The 18,853-nt window shown below is 47.2% G+C and overlaps 1 protein-coding gene across 2 annotated transcripts in view; it reads right to left on the bottom strand.

Annotated features, from left to right (window-relative positions):
* The window catches only part of SYNE3 (spectrin repeat containing nuclear envelope family member 3), a 357,026-nt gene that overhangs the window by 117,595 nt on the left and 220,578 nt on the right, over positions 1–18,853 (bottom strand). For both annotated transcript variants that reach the window (XM_085626453.1, XM_085626454.1), the window contains one exon: positions 18,092–18,401. In XM_085626453.1, coding sequence (XP_085482579.1) covers positions 18,092–18,401 — 310 coding nt within the window. The remainder of the gene's footprint in view (positions 1–18,091; positions 18,402–18,853) is intronic.

Here is an 18,853-nt window from a genome sequence, read left to right as displayed (position 1 = left end):
TCAACACATTTGAACACTCGTGGTGTTCCTCAGATATAGCGTTTGTAGGAAGGTGGAATCTGACTGCATGGTTGCCCCCATTTTTTCCTGGTGTTTTGATGGTTTTTGACTTAGTTTGGCTGGGAACCTGCTTTTCAGGTCCCCAGCCTATCTGCGTTCTCTTATAAATTGATTGCATGTACTTTAGGTACATTTCAGATTGGATCTGGAGTGCCCTTATAAGTCCCTAGTATATGGTATACTATGTACCCAGGGCATAGGTACAACAAAGGCCTACCAGGGGCTGAAGCATGTATTATGCCACCCCTGGAAAGCCACCCAAAATGACATCACACGTCTGCTACTGCAGCCCGGGTAAGGTGGTGCATGCACCCCTTACTGGTATATAGGTTACCTATATCACTACATATATACACACATATAAACCTATAAGTCACTCCTATGGCAGGCCTTATCAATCCTGAAGGCAGAGGGCTTGGTTCTTATGTGAGAGGGTGCCCCTGCATGAGCAGAGCCCCTCAGCAGCATTCGGAGACCCTTCTCTGATGCTGTTTGTAGTGCGGCCTGACCATATACTCTTAAGTGCATTATAACCAAACGGTAAATGCTAACTTTGGACTGGCTGCACGGAAACATGTCGTGTTTGGTGTCAAACACCTTGGAATCATACCCCACACCAGTAACTGGTGTGGGAGCATGATCCCACCCTTCTAGAGGGAGAGACATGGCAGTATTGGGTTACCCTGTAGAAACTTAATAGAGCCCTTGCATCACAAAATGGATGCTGCAGCCACAGACACGGGTCTGGCCTCCTGCTGCTGACCGAAACTCTGGCAGGGGAGGCCTGGACACTAGGTTTCCTGTCACAGGGAGGTGTAACCACCTCCCTGACAGGCTTATGTGTATTGGGGCTGGGTGGGAGCACTGTCTGAGTGCTTTGAGGTCTTGCACTGGGGGCACATTTGATGTCCCTGTGCATAGTCCAGCTCAAACCGGTTCAGGGGCTTCCAGCCCCTGCACTGGCACAAAACTGGACAAAGGAAATGGGTGCAGCCACCCCTCTTTCCAAACCCTCCCATAGGTGGGTCCCCAGAGTTAGTCCAATCTCCCTTGGGGTCAAGGAGCGACTCCCCTGCTTGGCAGGCACCAACGAAGCAATTTGCCAGTCTGCATTATCGAAGCTCCCGCCAGACTCCGAAGTATTTGCCGCCCAGAAAGAGGATTTCCAGACATCTCAGAGGCCGACCCGAGTCCTCAGCAATGCTAAGACCCACAGCCCTCGTGAGTAGCTTGGAACCGGAACTCCTGTCACTGTGCATTTCTGCAAGTGCATTGACTTCTCGATGTCTCTTGAAGTCGTGCTTGGGCTCATTTGTAGCCCCCCCTCGAGCACTGAATCCACCAAAGATTGTCGGCCTAGTCACCCCGAGTGACCTGTGGGCCGCCATTTTGTGTTTCGTCTTGAGGTCCCTTCGCGATCCCTGGTCCGTTGACTGGTGGGTCCCTGAGGGGGTAACTTTGTCTTTCCTTGGGCTTCCCTGGTTGCCCCAGAAGGGCCCTGACTCCCAACCAAGTGGTGAGTCCCACAGACCTTGCTAGTCTGCACCGAAGCATCTTTCTCGTCTCTGCGTGGGTTGCTGGTGCCAAGGCTTGTTGTGTCCAATTCGGGCACCGACGCTGCAGCACTCGACATCCTTCATGGGACAGCTCGAATCCAGCTCCTGGTCGTCCTCGACGCCTCCTGGCCCTCGTGGCTGAAGAGTCAAGCTTCACCTTCTTCACCTGAAATCACCCGACATCGGTGGGCATCTGCCTATCACCTTCCTGGTCACTTGATAGTGACCCAGACTCTGTCCCCACTGCTTTCAGGTTCTTCTCATCTTCGATCCAGCCTTGGATCTCTTTGGACACTTCGCATCTCCACGGCAGCAGCACTTCTTCGCCAGCTCCCATTTAAATCGACAAAGCGCCCGACACCAAAAGACACCTATGCACCCGGCTAACCTGGGTGAGGTAACACAAGTACTCCGGTGCTCCCATGGGTGCTAGCCCTAGAACTTACTAAGTCCTAAAGGGTTTGGCCCTGACTCAATTCTAAGTGTCCCTAGTCTTTAAAAATCTAACCGCGACTTTCCCCATAGAAGCTAACGGGAGCTCACACACTGCACACGGCCCCCGTGGATCCCCTGTGTCACTACATTGGGTGGTTCCTTGGGGTCCCAGTGATTCTACAGGCTCTAGGTCTTCTGTCTAGTTAAGTCATGGTTCTTATACCACTATTTTAGTATATGGTTTGGCTGGCCCCTAGGGCCTGACGTGTATTTGTGCTATTTTACTGTGATTATTGAAATGTAACTTATGTGTTTTGACCTCTAGTCTCATAAAGATACTAGGAGGGTGTGTTTAGTAATAAATACATATATTTTATATATATACCTGGTGTGGATATCTTTCATTTAGGAACTCAAGAGATTATAGACTGGTAAGACAAGCTGCTTTACATTCCTTCAAGACTTAGCCTGAAGGCTGCTCTCCATAGCTACCACTAGGATAGCTTTCTTTAACCTATAACCAATAAGGGGTTGTTTGGACTGGTACAGGGTGCCCCCTATAACTAGTGGACAGCATATACCAGGCCAACTTCTCACAGCGATCACTAAACATGCCTTCTCCCAGTTCAAATGCGGGAACATTGCCTGCCAGGTTATTGTGAAGTTTATGTCACTAAGGGCTATACGTAACCTCCATGTTGCCTCCTTAAGCTTATGTGACCCTGCCACATGGCTAGACTGCCTAGAAGCAACTCAGTTTTGCAGGATGAGCTAGACGAACACAATAAAGATAAAAGTATCCCAGAGCCTGGAAGGTTACATGAGAATCAATAGACATGAGTGGTTAAAGAGTGGACTGCTGTGGACATTTCTAGCCTCATATGGTGTGAAGGGAGTGGGCTGGCAAAAAGCAGCCCATTCTTAGATCTGAAAATCAACCAGACGTACATTTCCTGCTCAAAAGGGGGCCTGAAGCCCAGCTCTAAAGCCATATAATTTCCACCTTAATTTTTGTATAATTTCTACAGCCATCCCATCTTAGATCCTTTTCCTGCATGTAAATGTGGTCAGCTGGAACTGGGATTGCCTGAGAAGTTTAAAAAGCACATGCTTTACTAAATATGAAACCCTAGCCACACCATCAGTCTGTTAAATACCTTTCATAAAAATTTAAAAAAACTGCTTGAAGGCCAATGAAAATATACACATGGTGGAGGATGACTTGAATTATACATATTAAAAATCCTAATCCCTAGACATGCACTAATGTAAAAAAGTTCAGGGCATTTCAAATATGTCTTCCAATTTTCCTTGTGACTTTCTCATAGTGCTGCTCAGCTTCAATCTATAACTATCAGCTGCCTAACGGTTATTAATGGTCAGTCTGCCACTATGGATCTCTTATTAGGGCTAATTTAATTCATCATATGCTTATTTAGTCTGAATTGTGGTTTTGCGTTTGTGTTGATTCTCAAACCCTCTTCAGATTTCAGACTATTCAGGATACTACCATTAGATTATTTACTTGTAGCTAAAATTGAACACAACGTGGAACAATAATGCGGAAAGAGGTGAAGGTACCTCTAACAGCATTTAACTAAAATGAGATTTCAGTGATCTTAATGAATTTATTACTCAGTCTGTTTTAGCTGCTTTGGTGACATTAAATCTTTTTTACAAGAAGAAATAAGCGATCCTTGAGCAATACTATTAAGGAATATTGAAACAGTTTAAAATCATACTCATGCTTAAACAAACTTCTGAGCAAATATTTATTGTTATGATATATAGTAAGATTTCCTGGCAGAACAGAGATTGTATACAAGGAGTGCAAGATTTTCTGCTGGCGGTTAAATACCTCAGTCTAAACTCCACTTAACGGCGCAGGCTAGATGTTGTGCTCATACAAATTTTACATTAATAGTAAAATGTTGCATTTTCTGCAATAATTGGTATAAAGTACAGAAGTCATTAAGACCACATGGTTCCCCCAACTTTGTGAATCTGGTAATCTGGGGAAACACATAGCAATTAACGACAACCTGGAATTTTAATCCTGCGGCAATTAGGGAATCTTTGATGTGTAACCTCTAGTGTCTTCTGCTTCTGAGGTTCATACTGGTTTATCCCTGGAAGCTACCATTTCTAGCGTTCCTCTGGAGACATAACAGCTCCAACCTTGAGTGCCACCTGAGCTGTCAATACTCTGCACTAGTTATGGTTATCTGAGCTCCCCTTGTGAATAGAGGAGCAAATGTGATTCACTTTTCTGGTGTGGTTCTTAGCACCTAGCACGTAGATCATAAATCACCGAGTCACTCACTAGTACTTATTGCCATGTCTTCTAAGCAACACAGCATGGAAGCTGTTCGGGAATTTGCTCTTTCATCAGGTTAAACTTTAGTTAAAGGTTTCAGAGGAAGCCTAAGAACGGTACATCATAGTTTCCCATTGGCAGTGCATCATCATTTATCTATTTTTTAGTTTTGTATAGCACTCCAATCCTGGTAAATGGTTATTTCAGGCTGTTGTGATACTGGGTACCCAATAGTAATAGTAGTTAAGAGTCTGACCAGATGTAAAATAATGATCCCTCCCCAGTATTCTTCAGCTGCTGCCCCTAAAGAGTTCAGTTTTCAGGAGGTTTTGGAGATGACAATAATATGCATCTGTACACTGTGGTTCTAGACATTCCACAGTCAGGGGCTCTGAACTCCAAGTGACCTTCCTTCGTGTTTTTGTCACCTGAAGGGCCGCTAGTGGATCTTTTGTTGGTTGCAAGAAGCTTATTTCTTGCCCCAAATGTAAAGGAGAGTCATATTTAGCAGGTAGCCATGACAATTGTTTCCGAAGGCCTTGTGAACACTACAATTAGTTCTGGATGTTATCCTTGGCTCCACTAGAATCTAAAGGAGTGCTTTTGAGGCTGGTTTTATATGATGTTTTCAATGGCGTAAGCATAGTTTAGCACCCTGAATGTGTAGCCTGTTGAAGACTGTTAGTGAAAGTTTGTTGAGGGATATGTGTTCACCTGGTTACAATAATCCAGTTGGACATCACCAGTGAGCTTGACCACATGATGGTTGGTTTTCATTTAAAGGAATATTTTTCTGATTAGAGACAGATGTAGATTAATTCCCTTGACTACACCATTCATTGGGGTCTGAACGATCAACCTGAGTCAGATGTTACCTGGAGATTTCCTACTTTCTCTAAAGTGTTCATGGGTATTCACGTGCATGATGGCCTGTTAAAGGAAGCCTGCTGTGATCTGCTTCACGAAAAGCCAGAATACTCTTTTTTATTCCACTCATGCAATTGAAGCTCCTTTTAATCCAGTAGACTGTGTGATTCAGTACTCTGTGACATTTGTCTGGGAACCTGAATTACCCAAATGGATGTGGATTTGGATGTATTCAGGATACATTTGAACGCAAACCTACTGTCTTCAAGAATATAATGACATGTGTCGCAAAGCTCCTGATATTATTGAACAAAAGGAGTGAGAGGGAGAATGCCCAGGCAACCCTATGCCATCCTATATTATGAGAGCTCCTCTGGCCCAACTGAAGTTTGGGGGTTTGTGAAGGAAGAATTGATGCTGTCTGGAGGCAGGCAAGGCTGGAATTCTCTTTTAGGTTTGTCTCCAGATACAATTCCACAGCTTTGATTGTGGAGTGGGATATGTGAATGGGGTGAGGGATCGATTTGTGGATATTTGAGAATGTGTTCTCAAAGACTGACATCCAGTCCTTGCATTGAATGTATGCCAGAATATGATAGGCACCTAAACTGAATATTGATGAGTTTCTGAGAAACCATAATGATTTCCTGTGATTAACTTGAAACTTCACTCATGCATTTGTTAATGTAGGTCTCTTGGGCCCTTTTTATGGCTTTATAGGAGCCACTCATGTGTCTCATGGAATAGATTTATTCAGGTCAGTCAACAAAATAGCATTAACCCCAGAAACGGAAAAACGAAAAAGAAATTCACATTACTCCATATTGAATCCCTCCTTCTTGTGTTAATAAGCCAGAACAGTGTTAGATGAAAATCTGTGCCTCAATGTGCTGATCAATAGGGCCTTTCACTCTACTCATTAGCAATAGAGTAGACTAACATGTTCATAAATATAGACAAGTTTATGCCAATACTCCATCAACATATTTATTAATTAACTTGATATCACACTCTTCGCGGCCTCATTTCAACATTTAAACACTTTACAACACTTCATTTATGACTTTGAGTTACACAGACCATTAAGCTCTAATTGCACAAACTAAATTTCGGTCTGTTAAATACATTTCACAATCATGTCCCCAAGCACAGGATAAAGAATTGCCTTTGCTCTAAGCAGGCAGAGTTCAATCTCTTTTCATGTAAATATCATGTAACAGAAAGTGGCCAACGCTCAATTTTGATTACTTGTATGTGAGGGATTTTTTTAATTTAGGTGCCTGGGCGGCATAGGACAGAAAAGTATCTGTGTTCGTTCTCTGTCAGTTGTACCTCACATCAACAGTAAATGTGTTTTTTTCAAAAACACCCACCTTTAATGTCTACAATGCTAAAGCTATTGTTTTCACTCTTTATGGGCCTGAATGTGTGATTTGCCAGTGCCTCCACACTTATTGTGGTAGGAAAAGCGACTGGCTTCATCACCATGCCATGCTAAATTAGGTTTGTTTGATCTAATGTAAAAGTTGATATTTGAGGCTGCCATTTTGGATGTACTGTTACTTTCAAAAGGTTAATATGTGTAAAAATAATCCATGTGAATGTAGGAGACTTCAACCATGCTGAACAAAACACGTATCCAAATCGTGAAGAAGTTCATTGGTCCCTGAATGTTGAACAGGACCAAAGGAACCCAACAGCAGCTGCATGGTACGATTGTGATAAGGTAACCCCAGGAAGGGAATGCATTTAGACAGGACTCTTCACTTGACATTCATGATGAGAATTATTGCTCTCAGTTATGTGGTGAAGAGGTATGGAAGTCTATGTTCCTATGAAATTCAGGTGCTAGACCCACTCCCTCATTTCTTGTTGTTGTGCTCTTATTATAAAAGATAGCTGGAAGAATAAATCAAACAGTTGACAAAGTACTTCTGTATCCATGCACATCAGTCTGCCAAATTAAACCGGTCTAAGATATTGTGGTATTGATTTATAATAAATCACTTTAAGTTTTAACAAATACAAGGCACCAACTGCACAAATAAATTCTTGGCAGGCCATAAAAAATAGGTACAAGGCATTTACTGCAACTTCAGAATGTGTTTTTACTTTGCTATCTCAGTGAGGAGTACTTTGTTTATCCGGTTTCTAAATGCAGATTGCCAACACGGGTTTCATCCTATACAATATTCAGACTTTTTCAAGACTCAATATAAATAGAACTTGTACACTAATCATGGAAGTCAGGGGCGTGGCTTGGTCGCATGGCGGGCTAGTCGCTGATCGCTGCAGCTCCTGCCCCGTATGAAAACATCCTACCTGTATCCTGGCGGAATTGTGCCCATTCTCCTACACGCGGGGGTCGGAACCCCCCCTGGTCCCAAGACACCGGGCCGAGTGCGGTTCTGAATGACGGCGGACGAGGAATCTCACTTTTTTCTCCCCCGGAGTGGTGGCAGCTTCCCCACGCGTACAATGGCGGCGCGGACCGCGACTGCCTAACGGACAGCCTGTTCGGGGCCGACCCTGCTGCGGAGACCGCCGCTGGAGCACCGGGACTCCTGCCGCATCGGAGAGGACTCTGACCCGGGGGGGGCGGTGCAGTGGACGTCCGCCAGCCGCGGAGTGCCGGTGTGCCCGGGGGCACCTTCTACGCGGCCCCGGGGCTTGGAGAGGGCCGAGGTTGGCCGGCCTGCTCTGGACTCCTTCCGGCAAAGTTGGGGGTCAACAGGCCGTGACCCGCGAGGGCGGACTTTGGCATAGTAAAGCCGGATTGCCCGCTGGGGGGCCCCCCATTCCGGGGAAGTCAGTGCTTTGCTCCTTGAGACGGCGGTGGGGGGCAGGGCCTTCCTGGAGACACCGGGAGGAGTGGTGCGGCCGCTCCCCACGCCCGCGAGTGGCTTGAAGACGGCTGAATGGCGGTGTGCTGTGCGCCTGGAGCTGGTGCCCCTGAGAGATGAGGTGAGAGGTCTCCTTCCCTCGAGTATTGGGTGACGGGGTTGCCCTCGCAGAGATACCCCCCACTGGGCTGGCCCGGAGTGCCTGGAGGTTGGTGGAGCCCCCCGCTGCGACGGTGACCTGCTTCAGGGATTCCGGTCCCTGGATTGGTTGTACGGAGGGGGCACGATAGTGTTCCGGAGGACGGCCCTGCGGACGATGGGGAAGGACCGGGCCTTGCGCGGCGCCCAGACGAACAAAATTGACCAATACACGGTCCCGGGGCAGGCGACGACGGATCGCCCTCGGGCGGAGCCGGACCGGGGAGCCCACCTGGAGGCGGCCGCGCAGGATAAAGCGGATATACTGGCAGCGATCCGGGACTCCAGGGTGGCGCTAGAAAACAAAATGGACGGGATGGCCATAGACATCAATCACCTCCGCCTGGACCTCCGGAAGGTGGCGGACAGGGTTACCACTACAGAGGGAGACCTGACCACGCTGCAGTCGGAAGTCAGGCAGCTGCGGGAGACGGTAACGGCCCTCCAAGACCATACTGCCCGGCTGGAGGACAGGGCGGACGATGCCGAAGGGCGCTCGCGCCGAAACAACCTCCGTTTTTTGGGATTTCCTGAGAGGGCGGAGGGACCGGCGGCGGACCTCTTTCTGGAGGACTGGATCGGTAGCGCGTTCCCTCAGTTGAGACTATCCAAAATGTTTGCGGTGGAGAGGGCGCATAGGTCGCTGGGGCCGCCCCCGAAACCGGGATCCCCGCCTAGAACCCTGATCGCCCGGCTGTTCAACTTCAGGGACCGGGACATGATCTTACAGTATATTCGGGCTAAAGGCCCTCCTCGTTTCGAAGGCCGCGACATACATATCTATCCCGATTACACCAAAAAAGTGCAAGACTTGAGGACCGATTTCATGAGCGTCAAGCGACGGATGCGCAGCCATAATATTAAATACAGCCTGATGTTCCCAGCCAGGCTCCGAGTACAACACGCGGATAAAGTCCACTTCTTTGGTACCCCGTCGGAAGCGGCCGCATGGATGGATTCGCTGGGTTTGGCCAGTCCGGACCACAACCAGGGATGGCAGGAGCAGGGACGACGGAGCAATCGACAACGCAGCCGGCAACGTCGCGGGGAGGGACGACAGAGGCACGACCATGATCAAGCGGATGGGGGACGTATTGTGGTGGGACCGGATGGCACGCTCCTCGCGGAAGGAGTGGGTATCCCGACGCAGAATCAGTTCTCCCCACTCTGTCTGGTTCAGGAAACACAGTCGGACCTGGAGGGTGCCGTCGGCCCGGATATGGTAGGCTCCGACCACAGGTGAGGGAAAGCCCGGACGCTGGGACTCTGTGAGAGACTAACATGGACACTGTAAGTACTGAGTTTGGCCCGTCAGGCACTTGGCTTTCCTGGGAGACATTGCAGCACGAACATTGAGCCCTCTGCGCTGGTGGGGGGGGGGGTTTGAGACCTGCTGAAGGGAGGTAGAGTATTCCGCCAAAGCGCTGGTTAGGTGTGCCGGCTGTGGAGTGCCGATGCAACCTGGCTAGACCTTGGTCGGGCGGGGTTGCTCGGTGCCAGGCAGTCGGCTGTTTCACGAAGGGTGAGAAGGTCGAGAAGATTTGCAGTTGTACCTGTTTTTGTTTTGTTAAACTGAGAGGGGGATCTTGAGGGGTGGGAGGAGCTTTGGGGCGGGGTTCTGAGTCCTCAGACCGGGATAGGTTGTGAGAACGACGGGCTACCGCCTGTGGGTGGGGGGGGGTTGGGATTTACAGTTGGGGGTTTGTTGGGGTTGCTGCCGGGTCGGGTTCATGTTGGCACATGGGGGATCGAAGATCTGGGTCTCGGGCGGGGGCGAGGTACGGCATTGATGGGGGGTCCACGCACCACGGGCGGGGAGCTAGAATGCCGAAGACGGTTTACCTATGACAGGAGGTACACAGAGTTACAAACTAATAACGTGGAACGTGAGGGGGCTCAATAATAGGGTGAAACGGATCCGGGTGGCATCTTATCTGAGGCGATATGGGGTCGCTGTGGCTCTGCTTCAGGAAACCCATTTATGGGGAGACTGTCTTAAATATGTCCAACGCAGGTGGAGGGGCCAGCTCTTTGCCACATCCTACTCTGGGTTTGCCCGGGGGGCGCTAATCTGGGTGGCACCAGGAGTCCCCTTCCAGGCTCTACATGTTAAACAAGATTCAGAGGGTAGATTCGTGGCAGTGAAGGGGACCCTTGATGGACGCAATATCTGCCTGGTGAATGTTTACGCCCCGAATAGTGATGACGGGGGGTTTCTGGGCCGTGTATTGGGAGTGCTGGATCTGGACCCGGATACAGAATTGGTGGTGGCAGGGGATTTCAATTGTGCTCTAGATGGGGAGCTTGACAGATTCCCACCCAAGCCAGATGCTAAGCCCCATGTCAGAGAGGCGATGGGCCGCATGTTACTTAATTATGGCCTACTGGATGTGTGGTGCCACCGTAACCCTAGTCGCAGAGTGTACTCGTGCCACACACCTGCTGCCAACACTTTTAGCAGATTAGACTACTTCTTTATTCAACAGACGGCGATCTATCGGGTAGCGGAGACGCAATATCTAGCCCGTTATTTGTCAGACCACTCCCCGCTCCTGATCACCTACTCGCTGGCCCGACCGCGATCGAGAATACCACTTTGGAGGCTCAATACTGAAGCCTTGGGGGACCCGATTTATAACGACGCTATCCTGACGGGGTTGACAGAATATATGGAGATCAACTGGGGCTCCGCCGGCACCAGATCGACCGAATGGGACGCAATGAAAGTGGTGGTTAGGGGGATATGTCGGTCCACGGAGGTAGGGGTTAAAACAGTGCTGGAGCGTGACTTGCGGCGGCAGGAGATACGGCTGGAGGAGTTGGACTCGGAACTCCCCATGCATGCGGAGCGGTCGGCTGAAAGGGACGCAGTGAGGCGGCGGATAGGAGACCTATGGGACTCGCTAGGTAAATATGTTAGAACGGAGAGTAGGCGTCGCTGGTACACGGAAGGAGATAAAGCAGGGAGGTTGCTGGCACGCCTGATTCGAACAGAGACTCAGCCGCGCCCGATTTTGGCCCTTAAAACCGATTTGGGACAGATGGTGTATACCCAACAGGAAATAAATAGTGTATTCGTGGCCCACCTACGTAAAGTATACTCCGAGACGCAGTCTCCCTCGGCCCCTGAGGCGGTGGAGGCCTTTTTGGGTGGGTTGGACTTGCCCAGCATAGACGTGGAAGACCGTGACGCACTGGGAGGCCCCCTCAGGGGGGAGGAAATACGGGCAGCTATCGCCCACCTAAAGACTGCTAAATCCCCGGGAATGGACGGCTTACCCGCGGAGCTTTATAAAGAGTTCAGTGGATTGATGGTCCCCAAATTGCTGGAAACCACGTTGGAGGCCGGGACACGAGGGGTGCTCCCGGACTCCATGAGGGAAGCACTGATTGTAATGATCCCCAAACCGGGGAAGGATCCCCTCCTCCCCGGCTCTTACAGGCCCATTTCCATGCTGAATGTGGATCTTAAAATCATCAGTCAGGTGTTGGCGTCCAGGCTCCTCCCATATCTTCGGCGACTGATCCATGAGGATCAGTCCGGTTTTATACCGGGTAGAAATGCTTTGAGGAATATCCGACGCCTGGCGCATATTATGCAATCCGTGGAGGGCCGAGCTCAGCAGAACACTTTAGTGTTCCTCGATATCGAACAGGCGTTCGACTCAATCGGATGGATTTATCTCTGGCAGGTTCTGCTCCGGATGGGTTTGGGGGCAGGATTCGTCAACTGGATCAAGTTATTGTATGCTCGGCCGTTAGCACGGTTCCGCACGGGTCGATACGTGTCGGAGGCATTTACCATACAGAGGGGAACGCGGCAGGGCTGCCCGCTTTCCCCATTGCTGTTTGCCCTGGCAATGGAGCCGTTGGCGTGCCATTTGCGCAGGATACTCGAGGGACGGGGCATACGGGTCGGGAACTCGGAGCATGTGGTGTCATCGTACGCCGACGATGCGTTGATATACCTAAGTCGACCGACCCAATCACTGCCGATATTGTTGGCAGCGCTGGCCGACTTCGCTGACGCCTCCGGACTCTATTAACAGAGCAAAATCACAGCTCTACTCGATTGAAGCTCAGATCGATTGGGAGGCGGACCAGAGACCAGATCTGGAACTCCCTTGGGTGGAGGACACGATCCGCTACTTAGGGATTTGGCTGGATAGGTCCGCAGAAGGGTTCTATCAGCGTAATATGGGGAGGATCGTCCGGGGGTTGCAGGGTAGTATTACCTTTTGGAACACCCTTCATCTTTCCCTGATGGGAAAGATCGCACTCATAAAGATGGTGGTCCTGCCCCGGTGCCTCTATACCATGCAAGGGTCCTTTTTCGAGATCCCACACCGGGTTTTTCGGGAACTCGACTCGCTCCTGGTCCAGCTGCTATGGAATGGGAAACGATGCAGGGTCAGCTTGGAGGTCCTGAAACGTAGCTGGGGTAGGGGAGGTTTGGAGATTCCGGATCTGGAACTCTACTATTTTGCATCGCAATTGCAACATGCCATAGCCTGGTTGGACGCAGATCCCTCGTGGGAGAGGTCCCTGCTGGCGGGCACATACGGGGACCGACAGCTCGGGGCTTTGCTGTGGCGGGCTGGGGGGCTGGACCCACCCCTGGTGCAGCTTGGGGCTGCAATTTGGAATTGAGTGATATGTAAAGTGATTCCAGATAGACCCTTTGCCCCGGAGGCGGATATCTGGCAGATGCCACCCTTTGCACAGATTGACCGCGTAATGTCCACGGAGGCGTGGAAGTCAGGGGGCTGCCTGATGTTGGCCGACCTGTACCCGGATGATACATTTATTACGTATCAGGAGGAAATGACCGCCTTTGCGCTGGGAGCAGGGCAGTTTCTGCAGTATGCAAAAATAGCGGCAACAGCACGGCAATTGTGGCCTACGTTTCCAGAGGCTCCGGGGCACACCCGGACTTTGGTCACCATGATAGCCATGGCGGGAGGGGGACACTTTGTTACTCACCTCTATAAGGCGTTGCGGGACGACAGAAAAACCGGCCCCCTCAAAATAGAAGACAAATGGCAGCAGGTGTGCCCGCGGGATCTTACACCGCGGGACTGGGTGCGAATCCATGAAGGGGTGCGGAAGGTGGCAGTGAGCAATCGCTTTAAGCAAATCCAGTACAACATAATACACATGACATATTTATCCCCTAGACGGTTGCATGCCATTGATGGCTCCAGAGACCCCCACTGTCCAAGATGTCGGGGTGCCCCAGCAGATTTTCTACATATGGTATGGACGTGCCCAACGATCCAGACGTACTGGGGGGCGGTTATTGCAGAGCTGACCCCGATAACCGGTTGGGAGATTGCATCGGATCCTCGTGTGTGTCTGCTGGGCCTGATTCCGCGAGACCCGAAACGCAAGATAAGCAGGCGGTTTCTGGTCCTGGGGCTAGTGATAGCCAAAAGGCGTATAGCTATCCACTGGTTGACACAGCAGGGACCTATATTGGCGAAGTGGAGATCAGATTTACGGGAATGAGCCCTAGCCGAGGAGGGGCACATGCGGAGCACCAGGAGAGACCCTAAGCTGCCTGAGGTGCTACTAGCATGGGGGGTGATGATGCAGGAAATAGCGGGACAAGCCTCCCAGATCACTATATCCAGTACGGCTGACATGCCCATCGGGGTGGGAGAGACCCCAGGTCGAGAGAGGGAGATCGTCGCAGACCCCGAGTGAATGCGTAGGAAAGCGAACCTTGCGTTGCAGTGACCCGGCAGAGGGGGGGGAGGGATTGGGAGGGGGAGGGGGGGGCGGTTGGGTTAGGGGACGCGGTTGGGAGGTGGGAGGGGGGAACTGTTTTTCAAACTGGTTTGGGGATAGCGAATTCACTGAGGCATCGATTGCACATACTGAAGATACTGGTTGCCCCACGGGGTTGCACCCACGCATTGTGGCTGGGACCTGTCTTGCGGTTTACTAGATTGAGGCCTCTTTGGAGCATCTGTTGATATTACCCTGTTATGCAGTGTATTGATGATGACGGAAGTTGTAATTTTGTGGACGCCAATAAAGTTTGTTTAAAAAAAAAAAAAAAAAAAAACTAATCATGAAAGTCACAAAGACATTGATAATTACAACTAAATGTCCAGTAAGCAAATACACCAAAGCAAGGTGTATTGAGTGGAAACGTATAATGTGATCAACATAAGCAACATTTATACGAGGCATGTAGTGGTCCAAAATAGAGCGGCAGTACAGCATATTATGGGCTGCGCATATTCCTTAGGTGCAGGCCTCAGCTACCCTGTACACTCGCCACAAGGATCTATGATTGTGTTCGCCTGTTTGCAATATCATAGCACCAACTTGAACAGTTACACGATTTTGAAAAACAATTACAAATTTAATCAGGAAGTTGGGAAAGGTGTTCGGCATAAAGAAACATTTTCTACGTGCAAAAATGTTTAAATGTGCAAGTATACATTTGAGCCTGATATACAGATGGATCTTATTTCACCTGGTGCAAAATATTTTTGGGTACATTTATTTTATACTTTGAGTACTCACTGAAATCAACAAGAGTTTTACATTTGCTTGATTACTGTAGGCTTTCATTCCGATTCTCCTAAAAAAGTCAAAATGTGGCACAAAACATACGAGTAGTTCGACATGAGTTTATTTTTGACTTTTGGGAAGCAAGTGTGGTGAGTTGTGGACCTAGTATTTCTTCCTTGGACCTGAAAAGTAGAAGCAACATGTGGCAGGGATATGTCTCCAGAGCCAATTTCTGGTCTTAAATAAAAAAATAAACTCAACATCCATTGCTGCACACGTCTCAACATATTAATGTTCCAAATCGGTGAGATTGGATGTTTTAGAAAATGGTCTTTTTAAACTTAATAAACATAAACTATTTTAGGAGGCTAATCAAAATGAGTCTTTGTAGGTATTTGGGGTATTAGATGAAGTATTTGGTCCCATTGAAGTTCATGCCCTCACAGAGACTTCAAGATGAGAGGTTAGCTCGGTTAATACTTACTTACACGTATTATTCTTTCTGTAGAGCTCAAGACAGCACTTTAAAAAATATTTGTGAAACGTGTGACCCTCGCCTGCTTACATCTGCTCCATTCCCCACATCATTAGGATGACAAACAAGCATTGGCAAAGCCAATAGATCTAGCCTTCATTAGTGCGACTGATAATATTGTTACTGCAAGCATATTCCACAAAATAAAAAAGCAGCCCCCTAAACGAGGCTGCCATATGATCACAATAAAAATCTTAAGATTAAAAAATTATTCACTGTGGTGGACGCCTTAGTAGTGATGTTTTTTAAATAACAATCCTTTCAGTTGTGCCATTTGTTTTAGACCACTAAACCAAGGACTCATATGGCAGGCAGCTACGATTTTAACAATGTCAATTAAACATTGTATTTTAGAAACTTTAAGAAGGAGACGGAAAATAAATCCCCATCAAACTGGGCACCAAGGTGTAAGCAAACTAATTAACTGATATTTAAAGTTAATAACAAAAATAAAACAAATAAAGCACACATTGAATCCCCTTTGTCAACCAAGGGAAATGAACTATTATAGGCAGATGTGAATAATGTGTACCGGCTTTGTGCAGTGACTCATAGTGAAGGGAGCTATTGGGAAAGTAGGTTGACCCATTGCCACAGTCAACATGCTACAAGTGGGTGGTAGCAAAATGTGAATGACAATTTAACAGACCAATGGATGAAGCCCACTGACCAAATGCCTCTCTCTGCATGTATTCAATATATACATTTTAAAAAAACAGCCTGGTGCGACAGCTAAAGATTTGTCAAAAGTCTGCCCTAAAAAAATCAGGAGATTCCGTGCAGAATTCAAAAAGAAGTAATTTTCAAAACGTAGAAGTTTATATTTTTTGTTTAAGTGCAAATAAAGTTTATTACTCCCTTTGCTCACCTTTTCCTCATGCTGTTCATTAGGTCAAGTAAAAATGAGGAGCATATTCATTCTTTTTAACAGAAAACACACCTAGAACATGCACACAGGTCAACACACCCAATACATATCAAAAAGGGTAATTCCTCAATTCTATCCATTGTTTATTAAAATATGCCTTAGAAGTGCAACAGTCAGACTGAAAGTATAAGTTTTCTTTAATTATCCATAGATGGTTCTCTAATCATAAGCCACTAAATTCATCCAGGAGAAGCAGCCATTTATATTTTATAGGACGTTTTTGCCAAATCTGAACTTACACGTTGTCCACCTACATTCGAAACCAAAGGCTGTAGCATTTAATGATTAGCCCAGTGATCTGAACTATGTATTGAAAAGGATTTTTGACAAAGTCTTTGAGCATCCATCTGGAAAATTTACTTTTGACAGCTCGGAACTCGACACTTGATTTGCTGTGCCTTCTCCTGTAATTTCCATAAATGTGGCCTGCCCTCGGAGACAACATGTGACTCATTTGACCAAACACTGACAATAGGTATAGCTTGATTAGACCATCACAAAGACACTCCTCTGCATGTTTGTTTTTTTCCTGAAAAAAATGCAAACCTATTTCGTTCTGCACTGTAGCTAGAATCACGACTGGTAAATGTTCCAACACAGATTTTCCACTGAGTGGCCTTGGATTTGTTTCATGATAAACTACAGTGAGATGTTTAAAAGGGATGGAAGATTGGAAGTGAAGCACAGGCTTTCTAGGGTGGTAGGTCAATGACAGATCAGCATGGGTGCTTGGTTTTGCTTTGTGCCTTCAGGGCTTTTTCCTGGATGTAGGTGGACGTTTTGATTTCTGTAATGTCTGGCGAGGTCAGGCAAATGAACCAGGACCTCAACAAAGACCAGAAATGTTGTGCTTAGCATGGGTCTGATGGTGAGAGGGAACCATTTAGTCCAATTAACCTTTAATGCTCCCTGTCTTCTCTGATCTCTTTTAATGAAGGGTCCTGCTTTGAGTAGAAGACTGTTGGTACTTTCTGCTGCTTTTAAAAAATCTTGATCTTTTCAAAATATTTTAATTGTACTGTGATTTCTTCATACCTGGTGAAAAAAATAAAACGAGTTTGGTGTGTTTTTCTCCCTGTATTTGATAGAGGGTGCTGAAAGGGAAATAAAAAGAATATGCCAGGAATAGTTCAATCTGGTAATCCGGAGTACAATTTTCCGATTCCAAGCCATATAATTAAAACAGAGCTGTCAAGACAATTTGGTATGTCACTGAAGGAAACTCACTTTGGTTTAATTCTATGCTGTTAATTTACAATGGTGAGACAAGAGTCGATGAAACGCTTTGTAGTATTAATGCCGTTTTACAGGATATCAAAAGAGAGATGATGCGGTCTACTCGTCATAGCACCTAGAGAGAGGACAGCATCCATAAAACAAGAGGTAAGGAAAACAAGCATAACGTTAACAGACAAATTGTGTATTATTAGCTTTGCTCATCCTGTGTCTGAGTTCCAGAGGTGTTGGCTGCAGTCAGACATTTTAAATGGGGCTTCTTTATTATAGAATGGGTTTGTAAACACATGCTCCATGCCAGCCTGTTTGTGTGTGCTCGGATCAAACGCAACTCAAACTCTGCCACACATCCTAAATTATACTTTTAAACCCATCAATCTGTCAAATTCATTTTATTTCGAATGATAAAATCCACTATAACTGAAAGTACACAATCAACATATCCAAAATAATACTTTTACATCCACATCACATTGCAAGCTCTTAAGCCCACAGAACCAGTGACTTATTATTTATATTTCCCTGCACCTATTTGATCAATTATGATACACAAGTATGATAGATATGTTGATGCTTGCTTCTGCTTCTCACCTGTGCTTTTTTCTTGATTCCTTCATAATCCCTTTTCATCAGGTTCTGTACCTCCTCGTCTACGCTCGGATCTCCAATCCGATTGTACAGGGAGGCCGCCTCTTCCAGGAGCCGGTCTAATAACGTGGCCTGGTTATGGACATCTTTAAGCAGGACCTGGGCATGGCTGAACTGCCATTGCTTCTCCTTCAAGCCTAGCTGCAGCTCTATGTCAGGTTCCAGGGTGAGTCTCATGTTGTGGATCCACAGAGTGAACTCATCGCGGGCTTTCAAATACTCGCTCCAGTGGAGCCACACCCACTCGATGCGGCTGTAAGGGGAATGGATAGTTTATGAGCATTGAAGGATATGTAGTAACTAATTAAGAATATGTAATAATAATCATAGGTGGGGCCCAAGTCACTTAAATATGAACATATAAAAATTGGGAGGGTTCTATATAAGAAAGTAATAAACATATGATTGTTTACAACAATAGGTTTGTTAATTTGGTGAGTTTTTTGTAGATAAAGCCACTACTCTCATGGCTACATAAGCAACAATAAATGAACATAGTAGACAGCGGAAATGTTTCGTTGCCTACTTTGCAAACCACCTGATTTAGTTTACACACCGTTGAAATAGGCATTGTAATGAAAAGTCCAATGGCTAGTAAAGTCTATGACAACAGAAAGGAAACAGGCTAAGGGCTACGTCGGCAAGCAACAGGGTGAAACTGTTGAAACTGCAGAGTTAATTTTTCATAACATTATTTAGTTAAAC

This window comes from Triturus cristatus, chromosome 9 (genome assembly GCF_964204655.1).
Source record: "Triturus cristatus chromosome 9, aTriCri1.1, whole genome shotgun sequence".
NCBI classification, from domain to species: Eukaryota; Metazoa; Chordata; class Amphibia; order Caudata; family Salamandridae; genus Triturus; species Triturus cristatus.
Note: the sequence above shows the minus strand (reverse complement) of the source record. Positions and strands in the feature narration are given on the sequence as shown.